General features: G+C 37.0%; 2 protein-coding genes across 4 annotated transcripts; one reads left to right on the top strand and one right to left on the bottom strand.

The window, feature by feature from the left end:
* Nucleotides 1-574: 574 nt before the first annotated feature.
* On the bottom strand, nt 575-6,855 carry LOC149006939 (rac-like GTP-binding protein 3). Its single transcript, XM_089165302.1, has 8 exons — nt 5,942-6,855; nt 5,493-5,580; nt 5,172-5,281; nt 4,978-5,041; nt 2,512-2,576; nt 2,355-2,420; nt 1,079-1,179; nt 575-871 (listed from the first exon to the last, which is right to left on the bottom strand). The coding sequence occupies exons 1-8, from the start codon at nt 6,044-6,046 to the stop codon at nt 832-834; spliced, it is 639 nt and encodes a 212-aa protein (XP_089021428.1). The 5' UTR covers nt 6,047-6,855; the 3' UTR covers nt 575-831.
* A 5,203-nt stretch (nt 6,856-12,058) lies between these two features.
* On the top strand, nt 12,059-25,006 carry LOC149006940 (protease Do-like 9). Of its 3 annotated transcripts, XM_089164902.1 has the most exons (9): nt 12,062-12,892; nt 14,438-14,637; nt 14,731-14,911; nt 15,104-15,295; nt 16,014-16,246; nt 23,854-23,955; nt 24,118-24,168; nt 24,268-24,372; nt 24,464-25,006. In XM_089164902.1, exons 1-9 carry the CDS (start codon nt 12,286-12,288, stop codon nt 24,572-24,574), a joined length of 1,782 nt encoding a protein of 593 aa, XP_089021028.1. In that variant the 5' UTR covers nt 12,062-12,285; the 3' UTR covers nt 24,575-25,006. The 3 variants fall into 3 exon arrangements, with proteins under 3 accessions (XP_089021030.1, XP_089021029.1, XP_089021028.1); XM_089164904.1 differs by lacking the exons at nt 23,854-23,955; nt 24,118-24,168; nt 24,268-24,372; nt 24,464-25,006 and adding exons at nt 21,214-21,329; nt 21,457-21,523 and having other exon boundaries at nt 12,059-12,892; XM_089164903.1 differs by lacking the exons at nt 23,854-23,955; nt 24,118-24,168; nt 24,268-24,372; nt 24,464-25,006 and adding an exon at nt 21,214-21,516 and having other exon boundaries at nt 12,059-12,892.
* Nucleotides 25,007-27,374: the final 2,368 nt, after the last annotated feature.

The following is a 27,374-nucleotide window of genomic DNA, read 5'->3' on the forward strand; positions in this document are numbered from 1 at the left end:
TTTGACCATTATTTCTGCTGATCAAAATCTTAAGTTTCACATTTTTCTTTTGATCACACAGGTAATTTGTCTCCTCATCGATCTAACAGGCTTTCTTTTGAACAGTAAATAAACCATTTCTGCAGCAGTTCTTATTGACCCAGGCATAAAATTCAGAGAAAGAATGCAAACAAGCTTCTTCAGCCACACATTGAGTCATCAAGTGGTGAATATGAATATTTTGGATTTGGCCGCCAGGAATTTGGACCTAGCAAAACTTCTTGTGAGTTGTGCCATCATTCATTAGAAACTTGAGCCACTGACCCATCTTGTGAGGATATTTATCAACTTCATACAAAAAAGTTCAGAGAATTATCTATATTCTATAGCAACTAGCAAAAACACAAAAGACCCATCTTGTGAGGATTTGATTATTCATCAATTTGATGTCTCTTCCGTCATGGTTCATCAAATGATGATTCCTAGCATATTAATTTATCACACATTAAGAACAATTTCAGATTTCTTCTTTTCATTTATTTTGTGAATGAGCTCCAAGAAGATTACTGATTCCAAGCCCTACTTACATTGGAGATAACATTGAAACTCATAACAATTATTTTTTAATGAAAGCTCAAACTTTTTACAGATAACATTAGAGCCAGATATCCATGCTAGAAGTCAGCTACAATGCATGTAACAGGAATCCAAAAACAAACTGTCTCATTTCTAACTGAAATGCTATTCACAGAAGTCATCGATCCAGTAGCAAGACCGAAACATGTTGGAGAGATTCAAATGCCATAAGAAGACAATACAAAATGTGCTACAACATTGTCAAGAAAAGGAATCTCACTTCAAACATACGAGGTTCCTACCGCAAAAGACATTCCTGCAGTTAAGATACAATTAGTGACAGCAAGGAAGTTGTGTATAAGATTAGGACTCGTATCTTATCAGCCTAATACAATGAAATCTGGCCTTAATTAGGTTCGCTTTCAAAGTATCCAACTGCAATTTTCACAAAATGGATGATGACTAAAAGAAGCAAGCTCTACACGGTCATGCGTTAAACATAAGAAAATTTTAGTGTACTCACAACATTGAGCAATCTCGATTTGATTTTTTCTTCTTTTCCTTCAGTTTCTGCACTGGCTTGATAACTACCTTGATAGCAGCATCAAAGACTGCTTTAACATTCTGCACATTGGATAAACACAAAAACCAAAGGGTAGTTGATGAAGATATATCTGTTGTTTGATTGTATATTATAACTAATGTGCAACTTAAAGAGGGCCATTAATGTTATGATCCTGGTTAAGGGAAGGGGGTAATTGTGTGTGAATATTGGGTTGGGATGTCAGTGTGGGAAATAGGCCATGGTTAGTCAAGGTCAGTATGGTCATTACAATATGAGTCCTAGCATATAAATGTAGTAGAGTATAGCAAGGAAAGAGAACGAAGCATGACATTCCTAATCTCCTAGCTCTCTCTCTCTCTCTCTCTCCTCTCTCTCTCTCTCTCTTCTCTCTCTCTCTCTCTCTCTGCATTTCCTCTTCTTCTTCTCCAATCCCATCCTCTGAAATTTCTCTACTCTAAGCTTCAGATATGGATTCATAACAATTAACCAGTGCTGGTCCCGACAAAGCAGGGTCCGGCAAAGGATAAGTTTGGAGTCAATCCTAATCATTGGCCTTTCTTGGCCAGAAGCAACTGCACAGAAGTCTCAAAACTTGGACATATGCCACAGTAGTAACTTGCTAAGTAAGACTCCATTATATTCCGAAAAACAGTCATATTATATCCTAATTACCAGTTGACGAATCTTGCTATTTTTAGCTAGAAATTACAGACGATGGAAACCTAATACGGGTTATTACTTGTTTTCAGAATTGAATCTCATACCAAAAAACAAACGTACATCCAAACTAATAGGGGGAAAGGTACCCCCAGAAAAGACCAATAAACAGAGTATAAAAAATGCCAATATTGAGGTCAAATGATTAAGGCCACAAAATAATTTCAAATAAGCCCCATAAACAACTCAAACTACAATTTCTAGACTAGAAAACGTATGGTGAACTACTATTTAACAATTTAATTCAAGACTCGGGTTCATCAAAACCCTGTCAAGAACTTAGCATAAAATTTCAAGTTCAAGGACATTGGTCCTCTCCAATTTTGGGTCCGCTACCTGCCCACCAAAAGAAAATGTCCAAATTCACTATAGACCACCTCATGGTCAAATTACCCTCCCCCCATGCATCAACTGTGAGAATCAGACTTCGAATTTAGGTTTGTCAGTTGCCATTACTGACATACATATATATATGACATCATTATGGTTGCAACACAAGAACCATTTGATCAAATACCTGCTGAGTCTTAGAGCTGCATTCGATATAATAAGCTGCACCAATCTGTTTGCGAAGTTCCTCCCCCTGATAATCATCGGAACCATCGCCGATTAAAAGTACTGGCTACCAAGTATGCATAGCAGAAAGAAAACTAGGTGCATGGCTAAAAAAGGACCTGTGCCGTAGTCACCGACACCAAGCCAGGATGATCAGCTAAATATTGTTTATCTTCACGGAGATCTGTACATCCATATAAACCATGTGCTCAGCAAATACTGAAAGTAATTGATGCACAGGCCACAGTTTAACATAGTTGTGGAATACTTTTAAGGGTTTTTCCTGCATATATAGTTTAAGAATAGAACTCACGAAACCTAGAGTTGTTAACCTGGCTTTTATCTTTTTCAGTTAAGATATGGTTGGTTCTAGGAAATACTTTAGCACAGTTAGTTTCTTTAGATAAAAATTAATCAAGAAAATGTTCTATTGCATTTTGAGTGATGCTAGGAATTTTCACCAGCTCAAACGTTCCAATTTGTAAATATAAGATGCCAAATGAAAGCAAAGTGCCATAGTTACAGACACCAAGCCAGGATGATCAGCTAAATGTTGTTTATCTTCACAGATACCTGTACATCCATATAAACTACAGCCTCAGCAAATACTGGGAAACAATGGAGATCACAGTTTAATATAATTGGGCAGAAGAAGGCAAGAGGTTTTTCCTGTATGTATGGTTTAAAAATAGAACTAACAAAACCTAGATTTGTTAACCTGGCTTTTACGTTTTTCAGTAAGTTAAGATATAGTTGGTTCCAGGAAATACTTTAGGATAGCTAGTTTCTTTAGCTGAAAAGTAATCAAGTAAATGTTCTAATGCATTTCGAGTAGTGCTAGAAATTTTCAGCAGTTCAGCTTTCCAATTTATAAATGTAAGATGCCAAATGAAAGCAAAGTGCTTGCAATGTCAAATAAAAAGAAGGCCTTTTTTTTTCATTAGGAGAAATTCTTTGTTTAGAACTATTTCGAAGTCATTTAGTTCTTAATTTCTGGTGTTTTATTCTTGATTGTAATGAACACTTGAAGAAAATCAACCAATCAGTTCTAAGAAACTTTCTCCCTTTCTTTTAATTTCCAAGGCAATACTAAACTTTTTTCACAAGTATCTTCAAAACCCTGTTTCACTGAAACAAACTTTTCCTAATCACAAGCTAAGTTCCCTAAATCTAAGAATAATCACCCTTATAGACCCACAAAACAAAAACCCTAAATCCTTTCGATGCACTAGATGTCAAGATTAAGTGCCCATACATTTAGTTATTTAGCTACAACACCTGCAACAGTTAACTAGCCAGTGGCTATCATTCAACAATATCCATAGGATATTGGCCTTCAGGAAATATGAATAGAAGACCCAAGGCAAACCTACATCCAACAGTGAGCACCCATTATCTCTACTTCCAGTTCAGCACATGGTAATCAAGATCTGCAGCTGCCAAGAGAAAGTTGAAGAAATAGAGAAATGACCATTCCCTCCTTTTACCATGCCAAGGTAACTCATCTGCTGTTGAATTCATTTTTTCAACAAGTTCTAGCATGAATTATACCAAATAATTTACTTCCTACCAAGAATGGACTTGAAATTTATTGAAGGCTGTTTGGATCTTCATTAAGACATTCCTTGGACCTGTAACAGATTCAGAAATTATCTAAAGGTTCATGCATGAAAACAACTTCCCCTCCCCCCCCCCCCCCCAAAACAAGCTCAAATTACAAAGAGGAGGAAAGAGCAATTAAACATCCAATAAATTCAGTCTCAATCAAGTTTCAACTAAAGGGCCCATAAAGATGTACAACTCCCAACTCCAATGTGACAACCCCATACTAATAACAACTCCAACCCCCCCCCCCCCCCCCCAAAAAAAAAAAAGAAGAAGAAAAAAACTCGAATCACAAAGAGGAGGAAAGAGCAACTAGACATCCAATAAATTCAGTCTCAATCAAGTTTCAACTAAAGGGCCCATAAAGATGTACAACTGCCAACTCCAATATGAAAACCCCATATTAATAGTCTAGCAAGTCTCAATAAAAACTAGGAACATGTTGAACAGTCAAGTCATGATGAGATATGCTTATCTCTGAATCCAGAAGAAAACAAGAATGAGAAGAAGCAAGAATAAGCACAGAAGAGAAATAGGAAGAGCTGTTTCTCTCTGATGATTCAGTCCATGAATGACTCATTCCTTTTGTCATACTTAACTAAACCTCAACAGAGTTGCAACATTTATTAGGTGATCATAATTTATTAGTAATGCAGCCAATTATTTTTTGTGGGATAAGGATTATCCAGTGAAGGACATTATGGCAGGGACCAGGGTCATAAATGTTTAAATATAAAACTAATGCAACAAAAGCAATTAGATGGTGCTCTTGTAACAACATTTATAACAAGATGAACTTTCACTGAGTTGAAAGAAGAAATTAACAAGAAATATGGGGAAGGGAGGGTAACATGTTGTCGAACTGAAGCATGAAAAATTAATCATCAAGAAGAGTATATAAAGCAAAAAATTTATTACAAACTAGACATGAAATATTCAAAGGTGGTGAACACATATATAGACAAAGCTCCCAGGCTTACCCAATTTGGTGCCCACAAGAACAACAGGGACTCCAGGTGCGAAATGCTGAAGTTCGGGGACCCACTGACAGAAAACTTATGTATCAGCATTCAAATACACCAAAAATGAAAAAAAAAAAAAAAAAAAAAAAAACCAACCCATCCCACTGCTCGGAATTAATAGACTGAAACCTGTAATTAATTCTGTTACAAACCTTTTTCAGTATGTTTTCATAGCTTGCTCGACTGACTAATGAGAAAGCCAAAACAAAGACATCCGCTCCTCTGTAGCTCAAGGGCCTCAATCTGTTATAATCCTCTTGCCCTATCAGAATGAGATTGATTTGATTCATGAGAATGGGGGGACGAAAATAAAGACCGGAGAAAAGAAAATGAAATGCTAAGTTTTGCAGAAGTGATTTTCTCATCATGCCACTGTCCTATTTTCGAAACCGATCTGCAATCCTAACAGTTATAAACAGATTTCTATCAAATAATGACATTAATAAGTATGCTAAAAAGTTTCTAGGTCCAACCTGCTGTATCCCAGAGGCCTAAGTTGACAGTGATCCCTTCAACAACAACATTGGCACTGAAGTTATCAAAAACGGTGGGTATATAGTCCTAACATATGAAGGCATCGTTAGAGAACAATAACAATAATTGAAAAGCAGAAGTGTTACGGTACAACTAAAAGGTTCAACACTGACACAATTTATGTGGAAAACATTGAAACCCAAATGCATTACTAAGATAAATCTCTCTAACATCTGAACAGATTAAAAAAACCCATAGAAAAAGGACGAATCAATCGAGGAAAGCTGTCAAAGCTCATGTAAATTTTTACAGAACTATGAAATCGAGAATTAGAGAAAAGTAAAAAAAAACCCATAAGCAGAAACCCTTGAAACCCCATATAAAGCCCCAAAAATTGTTCATCTGCAACAGCCAAAATCGAATTCTGGGAGTGTAAACAGAGGCTTACAGTGGGAAACTTGTTATTTGTGTAACAGATAAGCATGCAGGTCTTCCCAACAGCTCCATCTCCGACTGTAACACACTTGATGAACCTTGAAGCACTTGAAGCCATTGCATAAACGATAATCTCAGGAGTTGAAAATGTTTATAAAACAAAAAGTATTAAAACAAACGGTGGGCTGCTTTAGCTTTACAGAAAGAGAAGAGACAGAGGTGCATCACATGATTCTCACTCTCTGTTACTTTCGTTGTTTCCCCTGTTTGTCTCTGTAACTGAGAAAGAGAGGGGGTCCAATAAAAACAAAACAACAAACCAGTCGGGAAAAATGGAAGAAAAAAAAACCCTGCAAGAAAATGCAGAGCGGAACTGAAGGGAGAGAAGAGATAGCTGCTTTCTGCTTGATTTCTCTGTCTTAGACGCTTCGTTAGTGCCTGATTCTGTCAGTCCCAGACCCAGAGCGAGCGAAATTGCTTTGGTCGAGAAGTGAAGTCAATCCACACTCTCAGAGTCTCAGAGAACCCCAAGTTATTAGCTTTCTACTACAAAAAGCGGCCGCATATATAACCCATAATTCCCTTCACTTTCTGCCCAACTGTGCCATTTGAAAACCCTGCAACTCACATGAATTTTTACCAGAAAAAACTCTCATGAACCGAGATAGACTAAGACCCATGAGAACCATTTTCATGTGAGTGGCCCCAAGGGAAGTAGAATGCTTGAAAAGTGTGGATCTCCGCGTTTTTTGTTTGTATCTACGTGTATAGTGTGAACCCAAGTAGTACTGTAGGTTCTGCTACTTGTTGAACCTATGAACTCTTTAATCTTTTATCCATGGAAGGCTGACTTAGCCATTCCAAAGACCCCATGATGCTGGATGGACAGGTATGGGAGAGGCAGCTGCCAAACAATGTGACCCTTATGCTAGGTAGACCTCCCTGAATAAATGGTGACCACTGGGATATTAAGTAAATTATCTTCAACCCTCAAACTAGAGTTTGAAAAAAAAAGTAAGATCATTTTGCCTCTTAGGCTTGGGACAAAGGTATCATGAAACTTAAAAAATTTTATTTTTTTTTAAAATATATATACTGAAAAATAACTGATGACCAAACAAACAAATCATCCATAGAAGACTGAAACCACTAAAGAGGAGTAATCCATAGTGGATAAATGTTGGGTAGAACAAACATTTCAATTTCTAAAAAATATTAAGTTAGTCCCTCACTTTTCATTTTAGGATTTTTGTTTTATTTTTATTTTTTGATAATAAAACAGAAATTTATAACCAAATCAAACATTAGTAATACATAGAGTAGCTGGGTTGATACTTGATAGTCCTTGTCAAGCTATAGTAGAGGTTATATTAGTAAAGTGCTGGAGAAGGGTGGGGATTTTAACTTACAACAAGATGTCTGTTGTCATGTTGTTAGGATGTCCACCAAAGATTAAGTTAGGTGTAGTGACCATGGCTCAAATTTAGATTTGGGTAGAAAATGGAGAATTTCATAGTGTTGTACCAAATCTACTTGATTGGTATGTTAGCATTTCTAGCAAAATCCAGCCCTGCCCCAAATTTCACTAGCACTGCTTCTAGCTTGTTGGTATTCTGCACCTTTCTTGCTTTTTTATTGGAAGACTTGCACACAAAAAGTAGCAACAAAGCAAAGAAATTGCAAGGCATGTGAAATGATTGGGAACAAATAAAATTGTAATTAGTAGAATGATGTCCAAAGCAAAATGATGAGTGCAGATTAAGAAACAATGACTAGACTATGAGAGGTAAGGTAAGATGGAAAAGCAGCTAGGGTTTTAGGAAAACCAACATTTATATAGAGTAAAGAGAAAGAGAGAAATTGCAGAGGGTGTGTTTCATTTTTCATTTGGATTAACAAAAAAAAACTATCTAGTTATGGCCATTTGGGTTTTTGCTTTGAAAGGTCCTTTTGATGGAAAGATGACCTTAAGGTGTCATCCTTTTGCTGCTGGACCAAATAATTTAACCATCTCTTAAGGCCAGGGTCCCTGAGATGTCTTTTTCAGATGAGCAACCAAAAGAGAAAATAATGAAGGCATGGTAGCTTCTGGTTTCATGATCTACTCTGTCATCTCAAGGTAGAAAAAGAGTGTTTTCAGGGCGAAAAGAACCCCAAAAGCATCTGCCAGCTTCAATTGCTGACCCCATTTTGAATTAGAGATGACTCTACCCTAGTCCTCTTTTGACTTTTCATTGACTAAATGTGTCTGTGTTCTTGAACATGGGACTGTGAGTCACAGATCAGGGTTTTGAACAAAAACTCCAATACACAATGGGATCTGATCCAATCTAGTACGAGTTCGGATCCTCTATCCATCAGGGTACAGATCTCTCCTCTTTCCTGTGGAGCCTATTAGGAGTACCATCTCTAATTTATTTTGTCCGCAGTTATAGGTGAATTCTATCCTTATTATATGATAGAGAAGTGCGAGAGAGCATAGACCTCTACCTTGACAGGTAGAAAATTCAAACTCTGTCGGAAACCAAACAGACATTCAATTCGATTCGAACTAAATTTGAGCTTTAACATCCTTAGCCTACAAGCACTTAAATTTGCCCCAACCCTGTAATCAAAGCCTGGCCCCTCTTTGAAATCACTCTTGCACAGTTGTGAGAAGATATAAATATATTTAATGCTCTCACCTTCAGTAAATACCAGCGAAATAAGTGGAAGAGGTAGGAGACTTTTTCACCTAAAAAGCTCAGGTGAAGGTGGTGAGCACCATAAAGTCTCCCATTGCACAGTGTTATTACGGTGGCTTAATAATGAAGTGCCATAATGAAGATCTGTAATCAGATATCACACTCAAATCTGACTTTTGTGTTACAATAATCACTGCATTTCAATGGAATGCCTGTAGAACATCACAAGCAGTGTAGGATTACAGTTCAAGTTGCTCAAATTCTTGCTCAGCACTTCATCTTTCCTGGCTTTGGAATTTGGATACAGTTCTCAACTGAAAATGCCTGAAATCTAAAGAAAGCCAGTGCAAGCAAAAATAAAGCCTGGGCCAAACTGTTGAGCTCGCAAGATGGGCTTGGGGTGGAATTTTGAAAGCTCAATGCTGGGCCTGGTCTGAAGGCATTGGACTTGGTCTGTCTCGACCCAGTCCATATGTACACCATCTCTACCTAGTTCATGCGTGAAAATGTATATCACCAGTCACCACCAAGACAGGACAAGCACAATTGGGCTGAGATCTACCAAGCCGCTGGCTGGGCCTGGGCTCAGTTAGATATTACACCATGTTAGCTTTCTATTTGTGGCACGAATAAGGGCATGAGTATAACTGAGTGAGAAAAGGTCATCCCAGAGGGGGAGACAGGGATTTGGAGGAGTTTCTTACGTGTGGGTAGGGGTGTAAATGGATAACCGAATTCGCATCCGCATCCGTTTAGAGGAATCTGAATCCACCGAACAAAGGAGCGGGGACCCCCCCCCCCCCCTTATCCGTCCGATAAAATTATCCGATTAAGTTACTTATTTGGATTTGTTTTTCTTATTTTATATATTTTTACTGAAATATGTGAGTAGTTTTCAGATTTTTTCTAAAATAACTACTAAAGTTGTTAAATTCTTAAATTTGAAACCTAGACCCCACAAATAAAATGGTAAATAAGCCACTAGGTAAACGAAAACTTGTATTCAATCTATATTGGGTGCCATTTAAAATAATTTATTCAAGAAAAGACTATCCGATTGAAATCGAACGAGAGCATATATTTAGGGTATTAGTATCATATAACTTGTGACAACTCATATTGGTTTTGCAACCTTATCGATTGCTAAGTATAAACAAACAAAGAGGAGACTAAAAGCCCCTCGGATTATTTAATACATTGTATTATTATTTTATTGCTTATAAATGGATATAATATATATATATCATATATTGTATTAATTATCATGTTACAAGATTAACACAATGAAAAAGAGGAACATTTGCCATCCACTGGACAAGGGGACGGAAGAGATCCACAAAGGACCCGTAAAAAACTTTGGGGCAAAATATATCAAAGTAAACAAAGACCATATATTAGGTATAGTATCAATACGGAAGCGTCGCAACCTATTGATTGCACAAAAAAAAAAAAAAAAAAAAAAAAAAAATTTTAAAAAAAAAAAAAAAAAAAAAAAAAAATATGTGAGAAAAAAAAAAACAATAGTGTATTAATTTTCATGTTCAAGATAACTGTTTCGATAAGTGGGGTTTGAGGATTGTGTTCTTTTCACCTTTTGCCGCACACTTAGGAAGGAGTTCATGCTTATTCCATGTTATCAATGCTTATAAGTGGCTCCTCTTTGAATTTATCATATAGGGTGTGAGGACACTAAGGAAGCATAAGGGAAGAAGCTTCAAACTCAAAAGTGTATTAAAATCACGATAGAAGTAGAAATAGCAGATAGTAGCTTGCACTTTTTATTTTATTTTTATTTTATTTTTTATTTTTATCAACTTCTATTCAAGCGAGGGAGGGGGAAGGGGGTAACATAACTCCTCCAACCACATAGTGGAAACGGGCCAATCAGTCGTGCTTGACAAGGACTTGGCCTTCCTTGCTAGGTTATTCGCCACAACATTGGCTGACCTAAGTATGTAGGAGAAACTACAAGACACAAAGTAGTTGCACAATAGAGAGATATTTGTTACAATGCGCCTAATATCTAAATTGGCAGCAAAGGGGTCATTCTTCACCAGCTCCACCAAGGGTTTACAATCCGAATCCCCTAAAACATTTTCCAAGCCTTCTCCAAACTCATAAAGTATAGCTTTCCTCATAGCTAATGCTTCTCCTTCAATGGAAGAGTTGAACTGTGATGGTTTTGATATGGCCTTGATTGGGGCTCCCAAGTGATTTCGAATAACCATGTCTAGACCACCATGTGGGTTGTTTTCTTTAAGTGTTGCATCATAATTGATTTTGAAAGATCCGTGAGGTGGGGCGTTCAGATTGTTGTTGGTCCATGGACTTTTGGTGGCCTAGTCTTCCTTGGATGGGCTTGGCAATATTTTTCAAAGGCTAGTTGGGCTGCTTCAGCAAATTGGACAGGAGTCCAAGATCTTCTTTTAAAGATTGAATCATTTATTGCTTGCCAAATTTCCAATACATGGAAGCACATAAACCTTTGATTATGTGATTGTCTTCCATTGATGTATGATGTCCTTCCGCGACCTTTGAGAGCTAGACATGTAGAGTTATATCCCCAGTGAGGCGATGGCCCAAAGTGCTAGCGAACCAAGCTGGTTTAGCAAATTCGCATCTTAGCAGAACATGCTCGATTTCCTCTTCATCCCATCCACATCTATGACAACTAGTATCCGTTTTAAAACACCTTATCTTCATTCCTTCCCCAGTAGCCAAACCTCTAGCACATGCCCTCCATATGAAGCTCTTAATTTCCGGGAGCGTTGGAAGTTTCCAGATAACTTTTCAAGTAAAGTCTTCAACCTATTTCCATCTAGTCTTATGAGAGCCTGAGGCTTGTTGACTGTTACCAAAGTCTTTAGCATTACATAGTGTGTTGGTGGTGTGCTTTGATCCTTTGCTTAATCAAATATAATTTGAACGCACAAAGTCATCTATACCTTCCAAAAATGAAGGGGAAATTTTCAATCCCACTCCTAGGTGATCACCTAATATCAATGCTACTTTATGAGTTATCCAATTTATCAATCATGCCCATTATAGGGTGAATATATACCAAAATATCATCAAAGAAATTATAGTTAATTACTGATATAAATAAGTTAAATACTTCAAAAGGACAAGAATAACCTTGAATAAAATCCCTTATGCACGATTGGTTTCTGTCTCTCTCTATCATCTAACTTGTTCTTTCAATCATAAATCTTCACAAAGTTTGAGAGACATTATTCATACATAGTGTTTTTTAAATTAAATCGTGGGGGTAATAATGAAAATAGATAAATAAAAATTAACACTATAATAGTATTAATGGTAAAGGATCTAAATGTAAATGAAGTAACTCAGGGTTGGCATTAGTATTAAGAGATAACTGAAGGACGGGGCTGAAAATTCCCGAAAATGAAAAACGACGGAAGCAACTGGGGGCTTTGTTCAACCAAGTGCAGCGTTGAGCTGTGCATAGAAAAAAAAACACTAAATTTAGAATATCTCTTGGATTCATTTGTCGATTGTAGCTTTTTGTAAGAAGACTTACAGAGAACCTTCACTGTCTTCGTCTTCTTCCCCTTGGTTTCTCAGTCGAAGAGGGACCCAGAGGAGGAACGAGACTCGAAGAAGCAGCGGAGGAAGAAGAAGAAGTAAGACCTAATAATAGAAAAGGTATCAGATGGGAGACCAAAAGAAGAAACGAGGCCGAAAACCAAAGCAAGCAGTTGTAGAAACCATGGATTCACCAAGGAACATCAATCCAGGCACCACCACTTCCTCCGCCGCCATGGACGACGTTTTCTCCCTCAGCAAAGTCGAACTCGATGATTCCGATCCAGCTAACGGTCGCGGCGGTCGGGGACGAAAAGCTGCTAAGCATTCTGACAATAACGCTGATACCTCTCTCGTTTCTTCTCCTGTTAGAAGGTCTTCTCGTGCCGCTGAAATTAACAGTGATTGTGTGCTTGCTAGGTCGGTCCCCAGTGACGTCGCTATGTATTCGGTTAACGAGCCGCTTCCGGGTTGGGACAATGTTGTCAAGGCGGTGCCATCCATGGACGCGGTCGTTAAGGTGTTTTGTGTTCATACAGAACCTAATTTTTCCCTTCCGTGGCAACGCAAGCGACAGTATAGTTCCAGTAGTAGTGGTTTTATTATTGGTGGACGGAGGGTGTTGACGAATGCACACTCTGTGGAGCATCATACGCAGGTTAAGCTCAAGAAACGTGGCTCCGATACCAAATATTTAGCCACTGTGTTAGCAATTGGAACGGAGTGTGATATTGGTAAAGAGCGACCTACTTGCCTTTGTGTTCTCTGCTTATTTTATTTTATTTTTACTTTGGCTGTCTTATTTCTTAGCTGTACGGTCAGCATGAGCTTTTTGTTCTTTAGGGTGTCAACATTTGAATTGCTGAACATTTGTTGGATTTATTTCAATGAGCTGCAGCCATTATTTATTTTTATGGGTGACCTAACAAAATTGCCTTAGGGTGTTAAAGACTGTTTGGGTTGGAATTGCTGAATATTTGTTGGATTGATTTCAATGAGCTACAGTTAATTTCCTTTGGGTAACCAATCGGATCATTGTATGATATTTTCTAGACTCTGATTTGATATTTTAAGGTAGCATACAGTTTGTTACTGATAATCAACTCAGATTCCTAATATCCCATGATGTAGTTGTTATCCATGGATACTGACGTGAAACTTACCGATGATGTTGTTGGACATGTTTGATACACTTAATATCGTTTCTGACAAGCTCTGCTGTTATCTAAGAACATTGGGATGTTTGGATGTGTTAAACAAACAATAGTACTTCTTTTTTATGAACATCATCAATTAAATAAAGCGAAGGTTAAAAAAATATGTTTTAGACTTAAGGAATGGGCAAAGCTTCAAGGGGAGACCCCCAATCCTAACACCCTGGAAATCCTAAAAGTATAGGATGAATGAATGATGGATATTCAGGTTATACCAAAAAGGAGAGATCCTACACAACCCAAGGACCACTACAGTAAGGCCTTTCTTTGGACTGCTAAAGGAATGAACTCACTCATTCTCCACAGCAAGCTGGGGATACAGCTCAAAAAGATCTTGGAGATGTGTCATGTGTGAAGCTCAGTGGAAGAAGTCCTTTCAGAACAATAAGAAGTTTAATTGCCAAGCCTGTGAAGATCCTCAAAAAAATTGCATATATTATCTGGAAAAGGATGTGATTTAATATTTAGTCCCTGAACTACTTGTTTTTGCATTTATCTTTATGCTTTAGTAGCGGTGGACAAAATGATTTTCGGTGTTCCATTGCGTCTATGATAAGAACTAATAGAAGATCATAACAATGTTATATTTAAATCCATGATTTATTTGTTAAATTCCATAGTGGCTCCATTACAACCTGGTGGTCGCAGGTTCGAATCGGGAAACAGCCTCTCCTTGAAGCAGGGTAAGGTTGTGTACATATCTGCCCCTCCTTATACCCCTGCGATGATGGGAGTCTCATGCATTGTTTATGACCTTTATTTCCTTATTAATATCCATTCTTGGTCTTTGGAAATAAGAACCAAAAGGGGAAATAAAAGTCACCTGGAACTAACTCTTGTTATATTATCTGTCATGAATTCTAGCTGTCCATCAAAAACAGAAAATGGGGGGGGGGGCTTAAATCTTCCACCCATTTTATTTCAATGGATCTTTCTCAAGTCGCAAATCTGACATATATCTTACTTTTTGCATGCCCTGTATGGCTGTATCCTGACTTGCTCCTACTTCTTAAACCTTAATATACATGAAAAAATTGGTTATTTACTTTTGTAGTCCCATTGCAGCCATGCTGACAGTAAATGACGATGAGTTCTGGGAAGGTGTTTCACCAGTGGAATTTGGCTCCTTGCCTGCACTCCAAGATGCTGTCACTGTTGTTGGCTACCCTATAGGAGGTGACACAATTTCTGTGACCAGTGGTGTAGTGTCACGGATGGAAATCTTGTCGTATGTTCATGGGTCAACTGAACTTTTGGGGTTGCAGGTGACTGACTGCATTTATCTTATTTTTGTTACCTTTTATACTAGCATGTTGAATTTTGTCCTGAATTGTCTTATTGATGAATTGTTTTTGCAGATAGATGCTGCTATAAACTCAGGGAATTCTGGGGGCCCTGCTTTTAATGACAAATGTAAATGTGTAGGAATTGCATTTCAGTCCCTTAAACATGAAGATGCAGAGAATATAGGTTATGTCATACCAACTCCTGTCATCATGCACTTCATACAGGACTATGAGAGGAATGGAGAATATACAGGTAGATTGGGATGTGACTCTGGTTGCTTGTCTACCAGAGCTCCTCATCACAAGTTAGTATGGTGTCTTTGTGTGTTTGTTTGCAATCTTGGTATCTACCTACTGGGAAGTAATAAATGTTCCTTTTGTTGGTGTGATAGAAACCAGCATTCTTGTCCTTTATGAACTCTCAAGATCTTCTGTTGTATTCCAGGATTCCCCATTCTTGGGGTTGAGTGGCAAAAGATGGAAAATCCTGATTTGCGGATGTCAGTGGGAATGAAATCCGACCAGAAGGGTGTTCGCATAAGAAGAATTGAACCTACTGCCCCAGAATCTCAGGTTTTGAAGCCATCTGATATTATTCTCAGCTTTGACGGAGTTGATATTGCTAATGATGGAACAGGTTAGGCATTTTTGCTGATAGACACCTTGTTATATACTAGTTTTGGTCTATGATGTTGTTTTAGTTGCTGGCTTTTTTTGTTGGCAAGCTGTACAGTTCAGCTTCCTTCTACGGCAGAATACCATGTTCTCTTTTGCAACTGCTGCTGGTTTTAGTGTCTAATGGTAACTAGTCAATATTGGTGCTTCTTGTCATTTGTCAAAGTATTAGATTGGGGTTTAGTTTCAAACAAGCCATGGGAAGCATGAGGCTCTGTTCCTACATTGCTATATATTGTTTTGTGGGTTAATGATAAAATTTTAGTTGCAGTCATGCTAGGAAAATAAATAGTTTTTGGATGCATATAAAGTGCCTGTCTGGCCTTTAAGAATGCTCTCTTCAGTGCACTTCATGGTTAGTAGCTCTCTTTCTTTTGGACATTTTAGGTAGGTTATTTTTCTTTTATGGGTTCTTTGAGTGAAGGGAAGCAATTATAGTCTGTGTAGAATTTCTTTCACTTAAGATAGTTCAAAAACAAGGTGTAGAAAGGGGATTCTTTGTATTTCACTAATATTAGCTATGTGATTTTGTTGATTTAATGACAGCTTTATATTGATACTGCTCTTTTTCTTTAGAGTTTCTCTTAATGCACTCTAAACTAAAGGACACTGACATGTTGAAGTTATTGTCTGTTCCTTCTATAACTAGTCCTTTTTTTTTGTGTGTGGTGATCTTCCAGTTGCTTTCAGACATGGAGAACGTATCGGTTTTAGTTACCTTGTTTCCCAAAAGTACACCAAGGAGAATGCTGTAGTTAAAGTTCTCCGCGATTCAGAAACTCTTGAATTCACCATCAAACTTGCAGCCCACAAACGGCTTATCCCGGCACACATCAAGGGCAGACCTCCTTCATATTACATTATTGCTGGATTTGTCTTTACAACCGTAACTGTTCCATATCTCCGGTCTGAGGTTAGAGTTACTTTGAGATAGTCGTTTTTCCATTAATACCATATTGCTGCAACGAATTATGATATATGATGCTTAAAGTAAATATGAGCTTATCTATATTTATAGATTTGTCTTTCTGATTTATCTGTTTTATTTGATCAATTGATGCTTTCTTTCTTTCTTTCTTTCTTTCTTTCTTTCTTTCTTTCTTTCTTTCTTTCTTTCTTTCTTCTTTCTTTCTTTCTTTCTTTCTTCTTCTTTTTTTTTTTTTTTTTTTTTTTTTTTTTTTGTGTGTGTGTGTGTGGGGGGGGGGGTTGTTGTGTGTGGGTTCTGAAAATTTGGCCATTAAGTTGGGTAAGGTTTTGTTTTTGGTGGTTATGAGGCATGGTAGTTCGACAAGGCCTGCATCAGCAGCCTAGACAGAACCAAGCACTCAGTGATGCCTCTTAGATAATCTCCAGACAATTTCATGCTAAAGAGATCACTGTTGCTCCGGGACTTCTTATTTCTTGGCAAAGGTTATTGAAGAAAATCCATCCTTTCTCACTATTGTTGGAAATAATCCAAGACAGTTGCAGCTTGGGATGTTGAGTTGGAAGATAAAATTCCTCCTTGTCATAATTTAGGAAAATTGTTGACTTTTGAAGAGAAAATTAAAGCACAGGTACTTGGATGGTTATGGGGATTTGTCCAAACTCCCCCCCCAGAATGACTCTATGTTGTCTCTATCTTTTAGGTGATCTAGAGAGACTTCCTTTATGTTCTTTTGACATCATTTATGATTCAAATCATGACTGTAGGATTATTAGGAGTAGACATACAAGATTTAGGGTTTTATTTTCTCTATAAATATGTATTTTGGTGGGAGGTACATTGGTGAAGGATGGTTTAGTGTTTTTTACTCAGTTGAGTACTTGGACGTTGAAGCATTCCGTGTAACCCTGGAATGTTGTTTTTCATCCTTGAAGAGTTGCATCAAACCCTTTAAAACCGCAGGGTTTCATTATAACCTGGAAGAGTTGTAGCTTTTCCACTTTGCATTTTTCTTTTCTTTCTTGTGTTTGTTGTTGCATGCCTAAAAGACATCAACTTTGAGTGATGGAATAATGCAACTTTGTTGACCACTTGCTGAACTCATTCTTGAGAAAGAGTGATCGTAACTTTATTAACAAGTTGCTGATTTAAGTCTAAATCTTGTATTGACTGAGGAATGCTTTGTGGCGTCTGAGTCTGACTGAGGAGATGTCTGATGCTTACTCTTTGTATTCGGAAAGTCAAAAAGCTGTTCGAAGGAATAGACACTCCCTTGAATTGAGTTCAACTTTATGGGTTATGAGCGTCAAAGACATGAGTGTTGACAATGACAAAGCAGAATTCTTGGGATCGATTCAGTGATGAAGAAATTTGGACTGCTCATATGCATTACTTAAACATGTGATTCAAATTTACTAAATGAAGTTGTTGACAAAAAACATGAAGACAAGTATTTTCATGCTCAGGTTGAATTGGGAGAACCACCTAAGTTCAATGTATTCCATGATGAGTCCGACAACGAACAGGATTCCCACATGGGGGAGACAATGGGGATAATAGAAATTATTGGTCCCCCTTTCATGTTATTGGCTATGAAAACAGATTTTATGTTTCAGGCTGTGAGATGTTGAAGGCGATAAATGATGAAGATTTCATGTTGAATGATGTAACTAACTTATGGTTGCAATGCATCCAAGATGCGTCACATCTGAACAGCTATGCTTATTGGTTCCACGATCTGTTCATAGAGATGATTATGCCACCATCCTGACTTCAAGTTTTTTGGATCCATTTTATGCTTTCATTCAGAGTTCAGCTTGTTTTAGCCATAAATAACATGAGAAACCATTTTTGGATGCATCATATGTTTGAGTCAAGATTTCATTATATGAGCCGGCTTTGCTCATTTGTAGGATGATTGAGATGATCATAGAACTCATGACCAAATTGTGTGGTTTGCTTTCCAAATTGAACGATAATGACAAGTTTGGATGGGTCCCATTTGATCCAGCTGGAGGTTTTGCATGTATGATTGACCTCAAGAATTTGAGTATGGTTCTTTTTTCTTTTTAAACTGCGAATGTATGATGAATGCCCCTGTTTGACAAGGCCACCAAGACTGAACCAAGCACCTGCCCATGCATCAATGAGGTCCCCTAGATGATACCCAACCAGTTCCATCCTGGAGTGATTACTCCCAATTCTGGACATTTTCCTGATTTTTAGATAAGGAGGTCGAGTAAGATCCATCCCTTACTCTATTGTTGGAAATCCAATTCAAGAGAGTTGCGACTTTGGATGTTCAATTGGAAGATGTGGTTGCTATAATTTAGGAAAGTTTTTCAATTTTGAGTTCAAGACTAAAGCACACGTAGTAGGGACTATTATGAGGATCCAGCCAAGTAGGACTATTATAAGGATCCAGCCAATATATAGTTCCCTATGCTATTTATTTGGCTTTATTTTCAAATGTCATAATCAAGGAGTAGCCTTCACCCAAGGACAGGTTCTTGGGACTTTACTTTCTGTCCAATATTTTGTTTCCTTTTAATATTTAGGAGTTTAATGTGCCAAGGAACCCTCCATCGTTTAGGGTTAGCTAGCTAAACTTATTTTTATTTGTTGATGTCATCTTTGATTCAACCTCGACCATAGGATTATAGGGTGTAGATATATGAGATTTAGAGTAACTTTCCATATAAATTTTCAGTTTTGGTGGGAATTAAATTAGTGAAGAATTGATTAATGGAAGTTGCATTTTCTTTTTTCCTTGAAGAGTCTGGTTAAACATCTTGGAACCTCATAGAGTTTCATTACAATCTCTAAGAGTTGTAGATTTCCTGGTTGCAATTTCTTTTCTATCTTGTGTTCGTTTGGCATAGTTGCATACCAAAAAGAGTGTGTTTAGTTCTGCTTAACCATATCTTCCAGCGAGGCTGCATCAGGTTTAGTATGATAATAGTTTAAATTGTTGTGAGTAGAAGGGTTCTGGTGATGCTGGTAATTTTCTTGTTTTTGGGAGTGGGAGGGTTTGACTGCAGTATGCGTTTTACATGGTGTGAGTAAAGTTTTGGAGTTAAATGCAAAAGGCTATACTTTTTGTGGATGTAACTGTTTTAATATTGCATGAGTTGTGTTTCTCCGATAAACATATAGGATCCATATGAGAAAAGTTTGTAGAAAATGTATGCCAGAACCCCATCAGCCTGATATGGCTTTTCAGCTTGGGGTACTTCAATGAGGATGGTGATCACATTGATCATAAATTGCTACCAAGGATCTCTGGTAGACAAGTTCTTGCTGGTATAGGATCCATATGAGAAAAGTCTGTGGAAAATGTATGCCAGAACCCCATCAGCCTGATATGGCTTTTCAGCTTGGGGTACTTCAATGAGGATGGTGATCGCATTGATCATAAATTGCAACCAAGGATCTCTGATAGACAAGTTCTCGCTGTTATAGTGAAAATACTTTTGCCCATCATGAAATGCTAGTTCAAAATGAAAAAGTACCATGGTTCTGTTGAAATTTTTGTTAAAATCCTTGGAATTTTCATAATCGAGTATGATGCTTACTCAATGTGACGTACAGGACCATCTTTTGTGGATGTTATCTTCTCCTACAAATCCCACCCGCTATCCATGCTACCAGTGGCGTCGTATGACTCATCACAGTTGATTAATGAGTTTCTTCCCAATCTGGTGATCCATATCCTAGGATAAGTTACCTCTAGTATGTTGATGATGCAATGTACATGTCAATCATGTGGGGGACTATACTTTTTTCTTCTCTAAGACTATGTTGTGACGTTCATATGTCCTATGCTTTGAGAATAGTGCATGTGGCTCCATTGAACTTTGTGTGGTATATCCTAGATGACATAATAGTTATTATTAGTATTTTTTTTTAAATTACTATCAATTGAAATTGGACTTTAGGAGGGTATTTATCTGATGATGTCCTTGAAAAAGTATGTGCTTAATAGTTATGGATCTTTGTCTCTTTGATAATATGATTGAATGATTTGCTTTCTACTTTGTTTAAATTGCTTTATTTATTTATGTTTGAAGCCTGTTAGTACTTGGACAATGTGCAAATACGTGATTACACATCAAAATTTGACCATATATTGCCAATCAAGGGTGCAAATACAAACACCAATTGAGTAAATTAGGGTTTCCATGAAGTTTCAAGCCTCAGTTTGGCCTAAAACCCACTAAAACTTTGGAGAGAAAAAATATCAAGCTGAAATTTTGGTTTGACTGAACCACCAAAATGAAATGAGATATTATACCTTGCTTGTTGGGTCTTCACAGCTAAATAAGTGGATACCATATGAAGACTTTGTTTTCCTTGGACTTCATACATCATGGATATTGGTTATGCATTTTTTTGGGGTGTATGCAGCTTTTACATTTTACAGTACTCAAAATGGAGAAATAGATTGGGATGTGGTCAGCCTTGTGGAACAAGACAAATTTCTTGGAGGGCAATCCTTTTCCTACTGAAATTCCAATTAACCTATAGTGTTCTCTGCTTGCTTCCTGTCTAGCATCAAGTACCTACTATTTAGGGGTTAGAGAACGTGAGAAGATTAGTAAACTGGAATTGGTGAAAGAGTATGCATTGTGTTTTACCATTTAGGTGAACAAGTGAAGCTCTAATGGGAAAAATACCTTGTTAGTAGAGGTAAATCCAAGAGACTGTGGAGAAGAATGGTTGCAATTACACATGGGTTAGGCACAGGGAGTGAGTGTAGCAGTCCTCTCATGAACAACTTTTGCTTTGTGATAATGTATTGAAACAAGTATGTATGATCTTGAATACATCTTAAAACTTGGAAAAGAAGGCTAGGCGGACTCCTTAGTAATTTGTGGTGCCATACTGCCATTTGTTTTGCATTGCTATCTTTAAAGCCCATATACAACCTTAAACAAGTTCTTTTGCTGGTGCAGTTTGTTGGGTATGAGTGTCCACCGGAGCCTTCATACATGGTGGATTGTGAAGAAATTAATGCTATTTTCGTCTTAATACTTGCCTAGAAAGGTGTTTATCAATACGAATGGACAAGGTTGGAATTGAGAAAAGAGTAGATCTCAATTTGTGCTTTTAAGCTGATTTGATGTGGAGTTTCAAGTTTATCTGAACTGGCTTTAGGGTGTTCCTCAGTCCTAACCCATCAATGCATCTTTTTTCAGAGGATGGTGAATTGGAGACCATCTTTTGTATTATGCGTGGAGTTCTTTTTCTGGAAGAATGGTCCAGGTGATTAGTCACCTAACTAAGACTCTATCAGTTGCATTATGCTAGTGTAAGTGATCCATAGTTGTTGATGGGTTAGTTGTTAGTTGTTACATCGTTGACTGGACTATGGTTTTTTGATTATCCAAATTCTTACTGTTTTTATTTGATTATTCTTACCCTCCCTGATGAAAGACCAGAGAAAAATGTATATTATTCCACTAGTCCAACTACGTGGGATCAAACTGCTTCAGGGCAAACAGTTTAGGTTAGATGGAGAAAAAAGTCACATGGACTGGTATGATTGAAGACTCTCTTTTTGTTTCACTTGCCATTACAAGTGTTTTTTTCTTTCCGACAGAGAGGAGAGAAGGGAGAGAGGAGTTACTCCCCTAGATATGTACACAATTTAATGGGATTATTTTGTTCTAATGTGAAAGATTTTGTGAGGAACACATGCTGCAGAATCTGGGTCTCTTGCCCAGTATGGCCTTCGGTAGAGCCTATTGGAGGGCAAGAATCCATGTGATGTACCCCATTTAATTGGGTTCTCCTGACTTGCTGGGGCTGTGCCTCGTTCCTCTTACTTTCATCTTTCAGTTTTCACGCTGGGGATTATGCAGGAAAGATTGTGAAAAACAGCGCAGAATCGGGACTACCCAGATGGCCTCGGTAGAGCCTATTGGAGGGCAAGAATCCATGTGATGTACCCCATTTAATTAGGTTCTCCTGACTTGCTGGGGCTGTGCCTCGTTTCTCTTACTTTCGTCTTTCATTTTTCTTTTTATTTTCCCATTCCCATTCCTCCTCTCATTTTCATTTTTCTTTTTATTTTCCCATTCCCATTCCTCCTCTCATTTCCCATCCCTCTTATCCTCTTTTTTGGTTTGGACCTTAATTCCTCAAGTTTGTTTTGTTTGGAACCATGTATCCAACCCCCATTAAGCTGTTGAGTTTTTTTGTTATTCTTAGGAAAGATGTATTATTCATAATAAAATAAGCCTATTTAAGTGATCTATCATCACCAATGGGAAAAATTATTGCGGTGTGACTTTCCTCACCAAGGTATATGCTTTTATTTTATGGCTTGAATCTGATAAGCAGAAAATTTGATGAACCTTCAATGCCTTTTCTTTCTGATTTTTGCTGTCAGATCCTGTCTTTTCTGTATGTTGTGTAGTTCTGGATTTATTTTGTCAACTGTATGAACTGTATGCCTTTTTAGTTGGCCAAAATGAACGAAAAGAATATATGCTTTCTGCATGTCATTGCTTGTTTATGCAATAATATTTTAGTACATACCACAAAGTAAATATTTATTTCAACATCTTCTGTATTCTGAAGAGAAAGGTAACTAATTCCAAAAAAGAATGGTAACTGTTTCTATAACTCTGGCAGCGTCATGGTGGTATGCCAATATTTCGTCTTTCAAACAAAGAATGCAAATAATGAGAAGATGGCATGATTGATAGCCAGGATCCCTCCAGCTTTGCTGCATGTAGGAAAGATTTGGTATGTGAGCGTCCCTTTTTAATAACTGGAGTATATCAAAACTGCAGCCACAAGCTGCACTGCTGGCCGCAGTAAAAAAGGAACAACCTGAGCTTCTATCAATCTGAGAGGAGTAGCCAAATGGACTTACATGTTTACTTTTATGTGTTACAACATTCCTTAAACATTTATGTAACCACCATCTGCTCGCCAACTCTACATGATTGTTTGCTAGGTAGTCATAATGCATCCATGGTACCATCATGAATCACCACAACCGCCACGTTTGGGTGTCAGATTCATGAGAGCATTTGGTCATCATTGAATGTTAAGTAATGCTCTGTTTCCCTGTTGCAGGGTCCTTTAGTCTAGAGGATTCTAGTAGAGGATAAACCTGCGCTGTATGTCTGGACTTGGATTTTCTTTAAGTCTTGGTCTTTCTGGTGACTTTTCAGGACAGAAGGTAGAAATATCTGTGGCTTTCTAGTTTGGAAGGGGGACTTTCAGACTCTCATATTTTAGGGGTAGAGTAGAAGTTCCATAGTTTGGTGGAACTTCTGTTGGCTAGGGTCTCAATGTTGAACAAATGCCTCTAGCATTTGATTGTCATAGTGTCTGGGTTTTGTGTGTTGAGTTTTCATTGACGATATGATATTCTCTGTTTATTTTGGTTTTTGTTTATATTTTTTTCCTCCCCAAAACAAAGAGAGTAGGACGGAGGGAAAGAAAAAAAAAGAGTAGCCTCTTTCTTACTCTTGAAGAAAGTAATTATTGCTCTGCTGACTAAAAGCTTTTTTGAAGTTGTTTTATTAACATGTCCTGTTTCTTTTGTGCTAACTCATTTTTGTTACTCCGTATACCAGTATGGAAAGGATTATTTTTTGGATGCACCAGTCAAACTGTTGAACAAACACATGCATGAAATGGCACAATCAGAAGATGAACAGCTTGTGGTGGTTTCTCAGGTCTCTGTCTTCCCCTTCATCCAATCCCTTTGCCTCATTTCCTCCAACACTCATACATGCAGATATCCCCTTTTAGCACCTGTAGCTTGGTTGCGTGTAGTGCTTATATTGGAAACACTGTTGAGCATAATATGGGGATTTCTTCTTGGCACTTATTTTCAGGTGCTCGTGGCTGACATCAATATAGGGTATGAGGACATTGTGAACACTCAGGTTTGGATATTGCTGCAAAGACAAACTGCTGCTATATAGCTTTTTTACTTTGATCTCTGACAATTAATTAAAACATTCTAATTGTCATCGTTTTTCTAGGTTCTTGCTTTTAATGGTAAGCCTGTTAAAAATCTGAAGAGCTTGGCCAGCATGGTGGAGGACTGTGAAGATGAATTTTTGCGGTTTGATCTGGAGTACCAGCAGGTTTTCCCTCCCCCCTTCCTTTTCTTCTTCCCCTCTCTTTGGTTTCCCTCCTTTTCGGCTCTCCCCTTACATGGGTTATTATTGGGTGCAGTTGGTGGTCCTCCAGACAAAGACTGCCAAGACAGCGACACTGGATATTCTCACTACTCATTGCATTCCGTCAGCAATGTCTGATGATCTCAAGAAATGTTCTGCAGCCTAAGGGGCAAGCCAACTACCATGTTTTTACCATAGAACCCTAATTTAGAGTGTAGTGCTCAGTGGCTGACAGTAGAATCTCAAGTATCAGTCAGAATTTTTTGTAAAATGCTGGGCTGCTATAGGGTATTTATGCTTCCAAACTCATTTATAATTTAGTTTCATGTTTGTAATACCATAACTTAAGTTTTCCTTTGATCATAGCTTTCCTCATTTTACATCAAACAACCAATAAAATTTGATTTTGACCATTCTGTAATGGTGGGTTGCATCACAATGGCGCCGAGATGCTTTTGTTATGGTAGTCATGAAGAGCACAGAAATGGGGTACAATACTTTTCCATCTGGAGTTAATTCTGTAGGTTCCAAGCTGGAGGCTATAAATGGGCTGGTAAGGCTGCATTGTTGTTTGAAAAGCATGTTCCTGTCCAATTGATTGCAATTGTACCTCATGTTAAGCCTACACTTAGTTAGACTTGAGCTGTATCCTTGCAAGCTTTTGTTCTTGCATTGCCCTTTGGGGATTCGCTTTTGAATTCGTATTCACATCCGTTTAGGAGTTTTTGAATCCGTCCAATTACTAATAGGATGCGGATGTGGTATACCCTTTTGTCTGTGCGAAAAAATTATTCAATTGAGTTATTTATTTAAATTTATTTTTCTTATTTTATAGATTTTTACATGTGATATGTGACTATTTTTTGGATTTTTTACTGAAATGGTTACTAAAGTTGTTAAATTCTTAAATTTCAAATCTAGTCCTCACAAATAAAATGATAAAGATGTAAATGGGTAATCAAAAACTTATTTTAATATGTATTCATGTCCATTTAAAAGAATCTACTTAAGAAAATAACTATTTGATTATTATTTGAATCTTACTGAATCTTTTTGAAAATCTATAATATATTATTTGAATTTGTTCGAATATAATAAAATGTGGATATGGTATTACCGCTGCCACTATCCGATCTCGAGTCCGGTTCGTTTACACCCGTAATCCTGATTCTCTCTTGACTCTTTTTATTTTGTAGTGCTTGTTTGGTAAGTTATATATCATTTTTTTTTTTGGTAAAGAAGTATGTATCATTGTACATTTGTACTTCATAGATTTTGCAGTTCTCCCTGGTAGTTCAAACAAAACTCAGTTGCTAAAATTAGCTGCTTGACTATTTATTTTTCTGGATTTTTTGAATATTTTTAAATGAGAAGGAGATAGAAGTTTTGGGGCCAAGGGGGGGGGCCCCGCCCTTTTCGTGATCATATTGCGAAAATTGTTTGGTTACCCCGATTCGGAGTGCGTTGGAATCTTTCACGGGTCTGGGAATCATCCATATTTAAATTTGGGGTGAAATAGTGCTTTTGGCCACCCTTGAGGTGGTTTCAGTGGATTCAGTTTTTTAGTGTCAATTGTGGATTCCCGATGATTCTTGAAGAATCTGGATTCCGACTCAATGTGTGAACCAAACGATTTATTTTATTGAAGTCATGATTCCCTGGAATCTGATTCCCGAAACCAAATGCCCCCTAAAATTCTTCCAGAGTTTGCTTTCAAGCAATTGAAAATCATTGTCGAGTAGGTTTAACCTAAATTTTGTTGGGGTTCCAGAAGTCTTTGTCTGTCTTAAAATAGAATATTTGCAATGATCTTCTGCAGATCCAGTGGATATTGTCTTTAATTTACATTTCTTTCTACATTCAACATTCACAGCCATAGGAATAGGAAATCCTAACCTTTTAAAGATTTTGAATGATTTAATTAGGGATAATTTCTATTGTCTCCCTCTAATATAACTTAATTATTATTTTATTCTTTATATTTTTTTGAAATTACTAATCTAACTTTAGATTTTTCCTATAATTACTATTGGCTCTACAGTTAAATTCGGTTAGTTAAGTAATGATGTGTTAATTTTTATTAGTTTAAAATTTTCAAAATAACCCTAAGGTTTTATCCAACTTATTTACACTTTATATTAAATTACATTATTACTTTAGTAATTTAGGATTTTAAAAAATTAACCCTAATTTGGTAGCTCCTTGTTTTTTAGTTTTGTTGTATTTACTTTTTAATTTGGTTTTATTTTTAAGTTTTTATTATTTACTTTTCAATTTGATGTTATAAACTTTAGGAAGTTTCCACCTCTATTAAATTTTCATTTATTTGCAATTTAATTTGATATTATCAATTTTAGAAAGTTCTTTTTATTAGAAAAAATAATTTAAATAGTCTTTTTTGAAATTCAAAATAATAAAAATACCACTCCAAAATTAGTAATTGATATACTTTTTTCTAAATGAGGATAATATTTTGTTTTAACTTCTTAATTTTAGAAGGACAAAATAAACATTAAACATTCAACTGCAATAGTCTCTTTACACGTTTTAGAACTGAAGGAAGTATTAGTAATTTTATAAAAAGCAAGGTCCTTCTATTAATTAAGCTATAGTATAAGAGGACGACAGTAATTATCCTATTTAATTATAATTGAATTAACGTTTTGTTTGATTCATTATTCTGATGTGGGGTTTTGTTTAGGAGAAGTCAATTATGATCTTACCAGTATGTACTCAATATATAATTATTGTCATTTTCAATTCAATATGGAAGCCTTAAGGGTTCTAATAATTGCAGAATATATAATTATAAACGAAGTAATGATCAGACATTGAAGATCAAAGGAAAAGACTTGTATGTTTAAATTTTAACTTCATCTACTTTATTTTTCGTACATTTGATTCTAAGGGATTGTGAGAAAGCACTCTTGCAAGAACATTGAACATGCTCGATGTTTCTTATGTGA

Source organism: Hakea prostrata, chromosome 8 (assembly GCF_041222555.1).
Source record: "Hakea prostrata isolate BN-2017 chromosome 8, UWA_Hpros_2, whole genome shotgun sequence".
Taxonomy (NCBI): Eukaryota; Viridiplantae; Streptophyta; class Magnoliopsida; order Proteales; family Proteaceae; genus Hakea; species Hakea prostrata.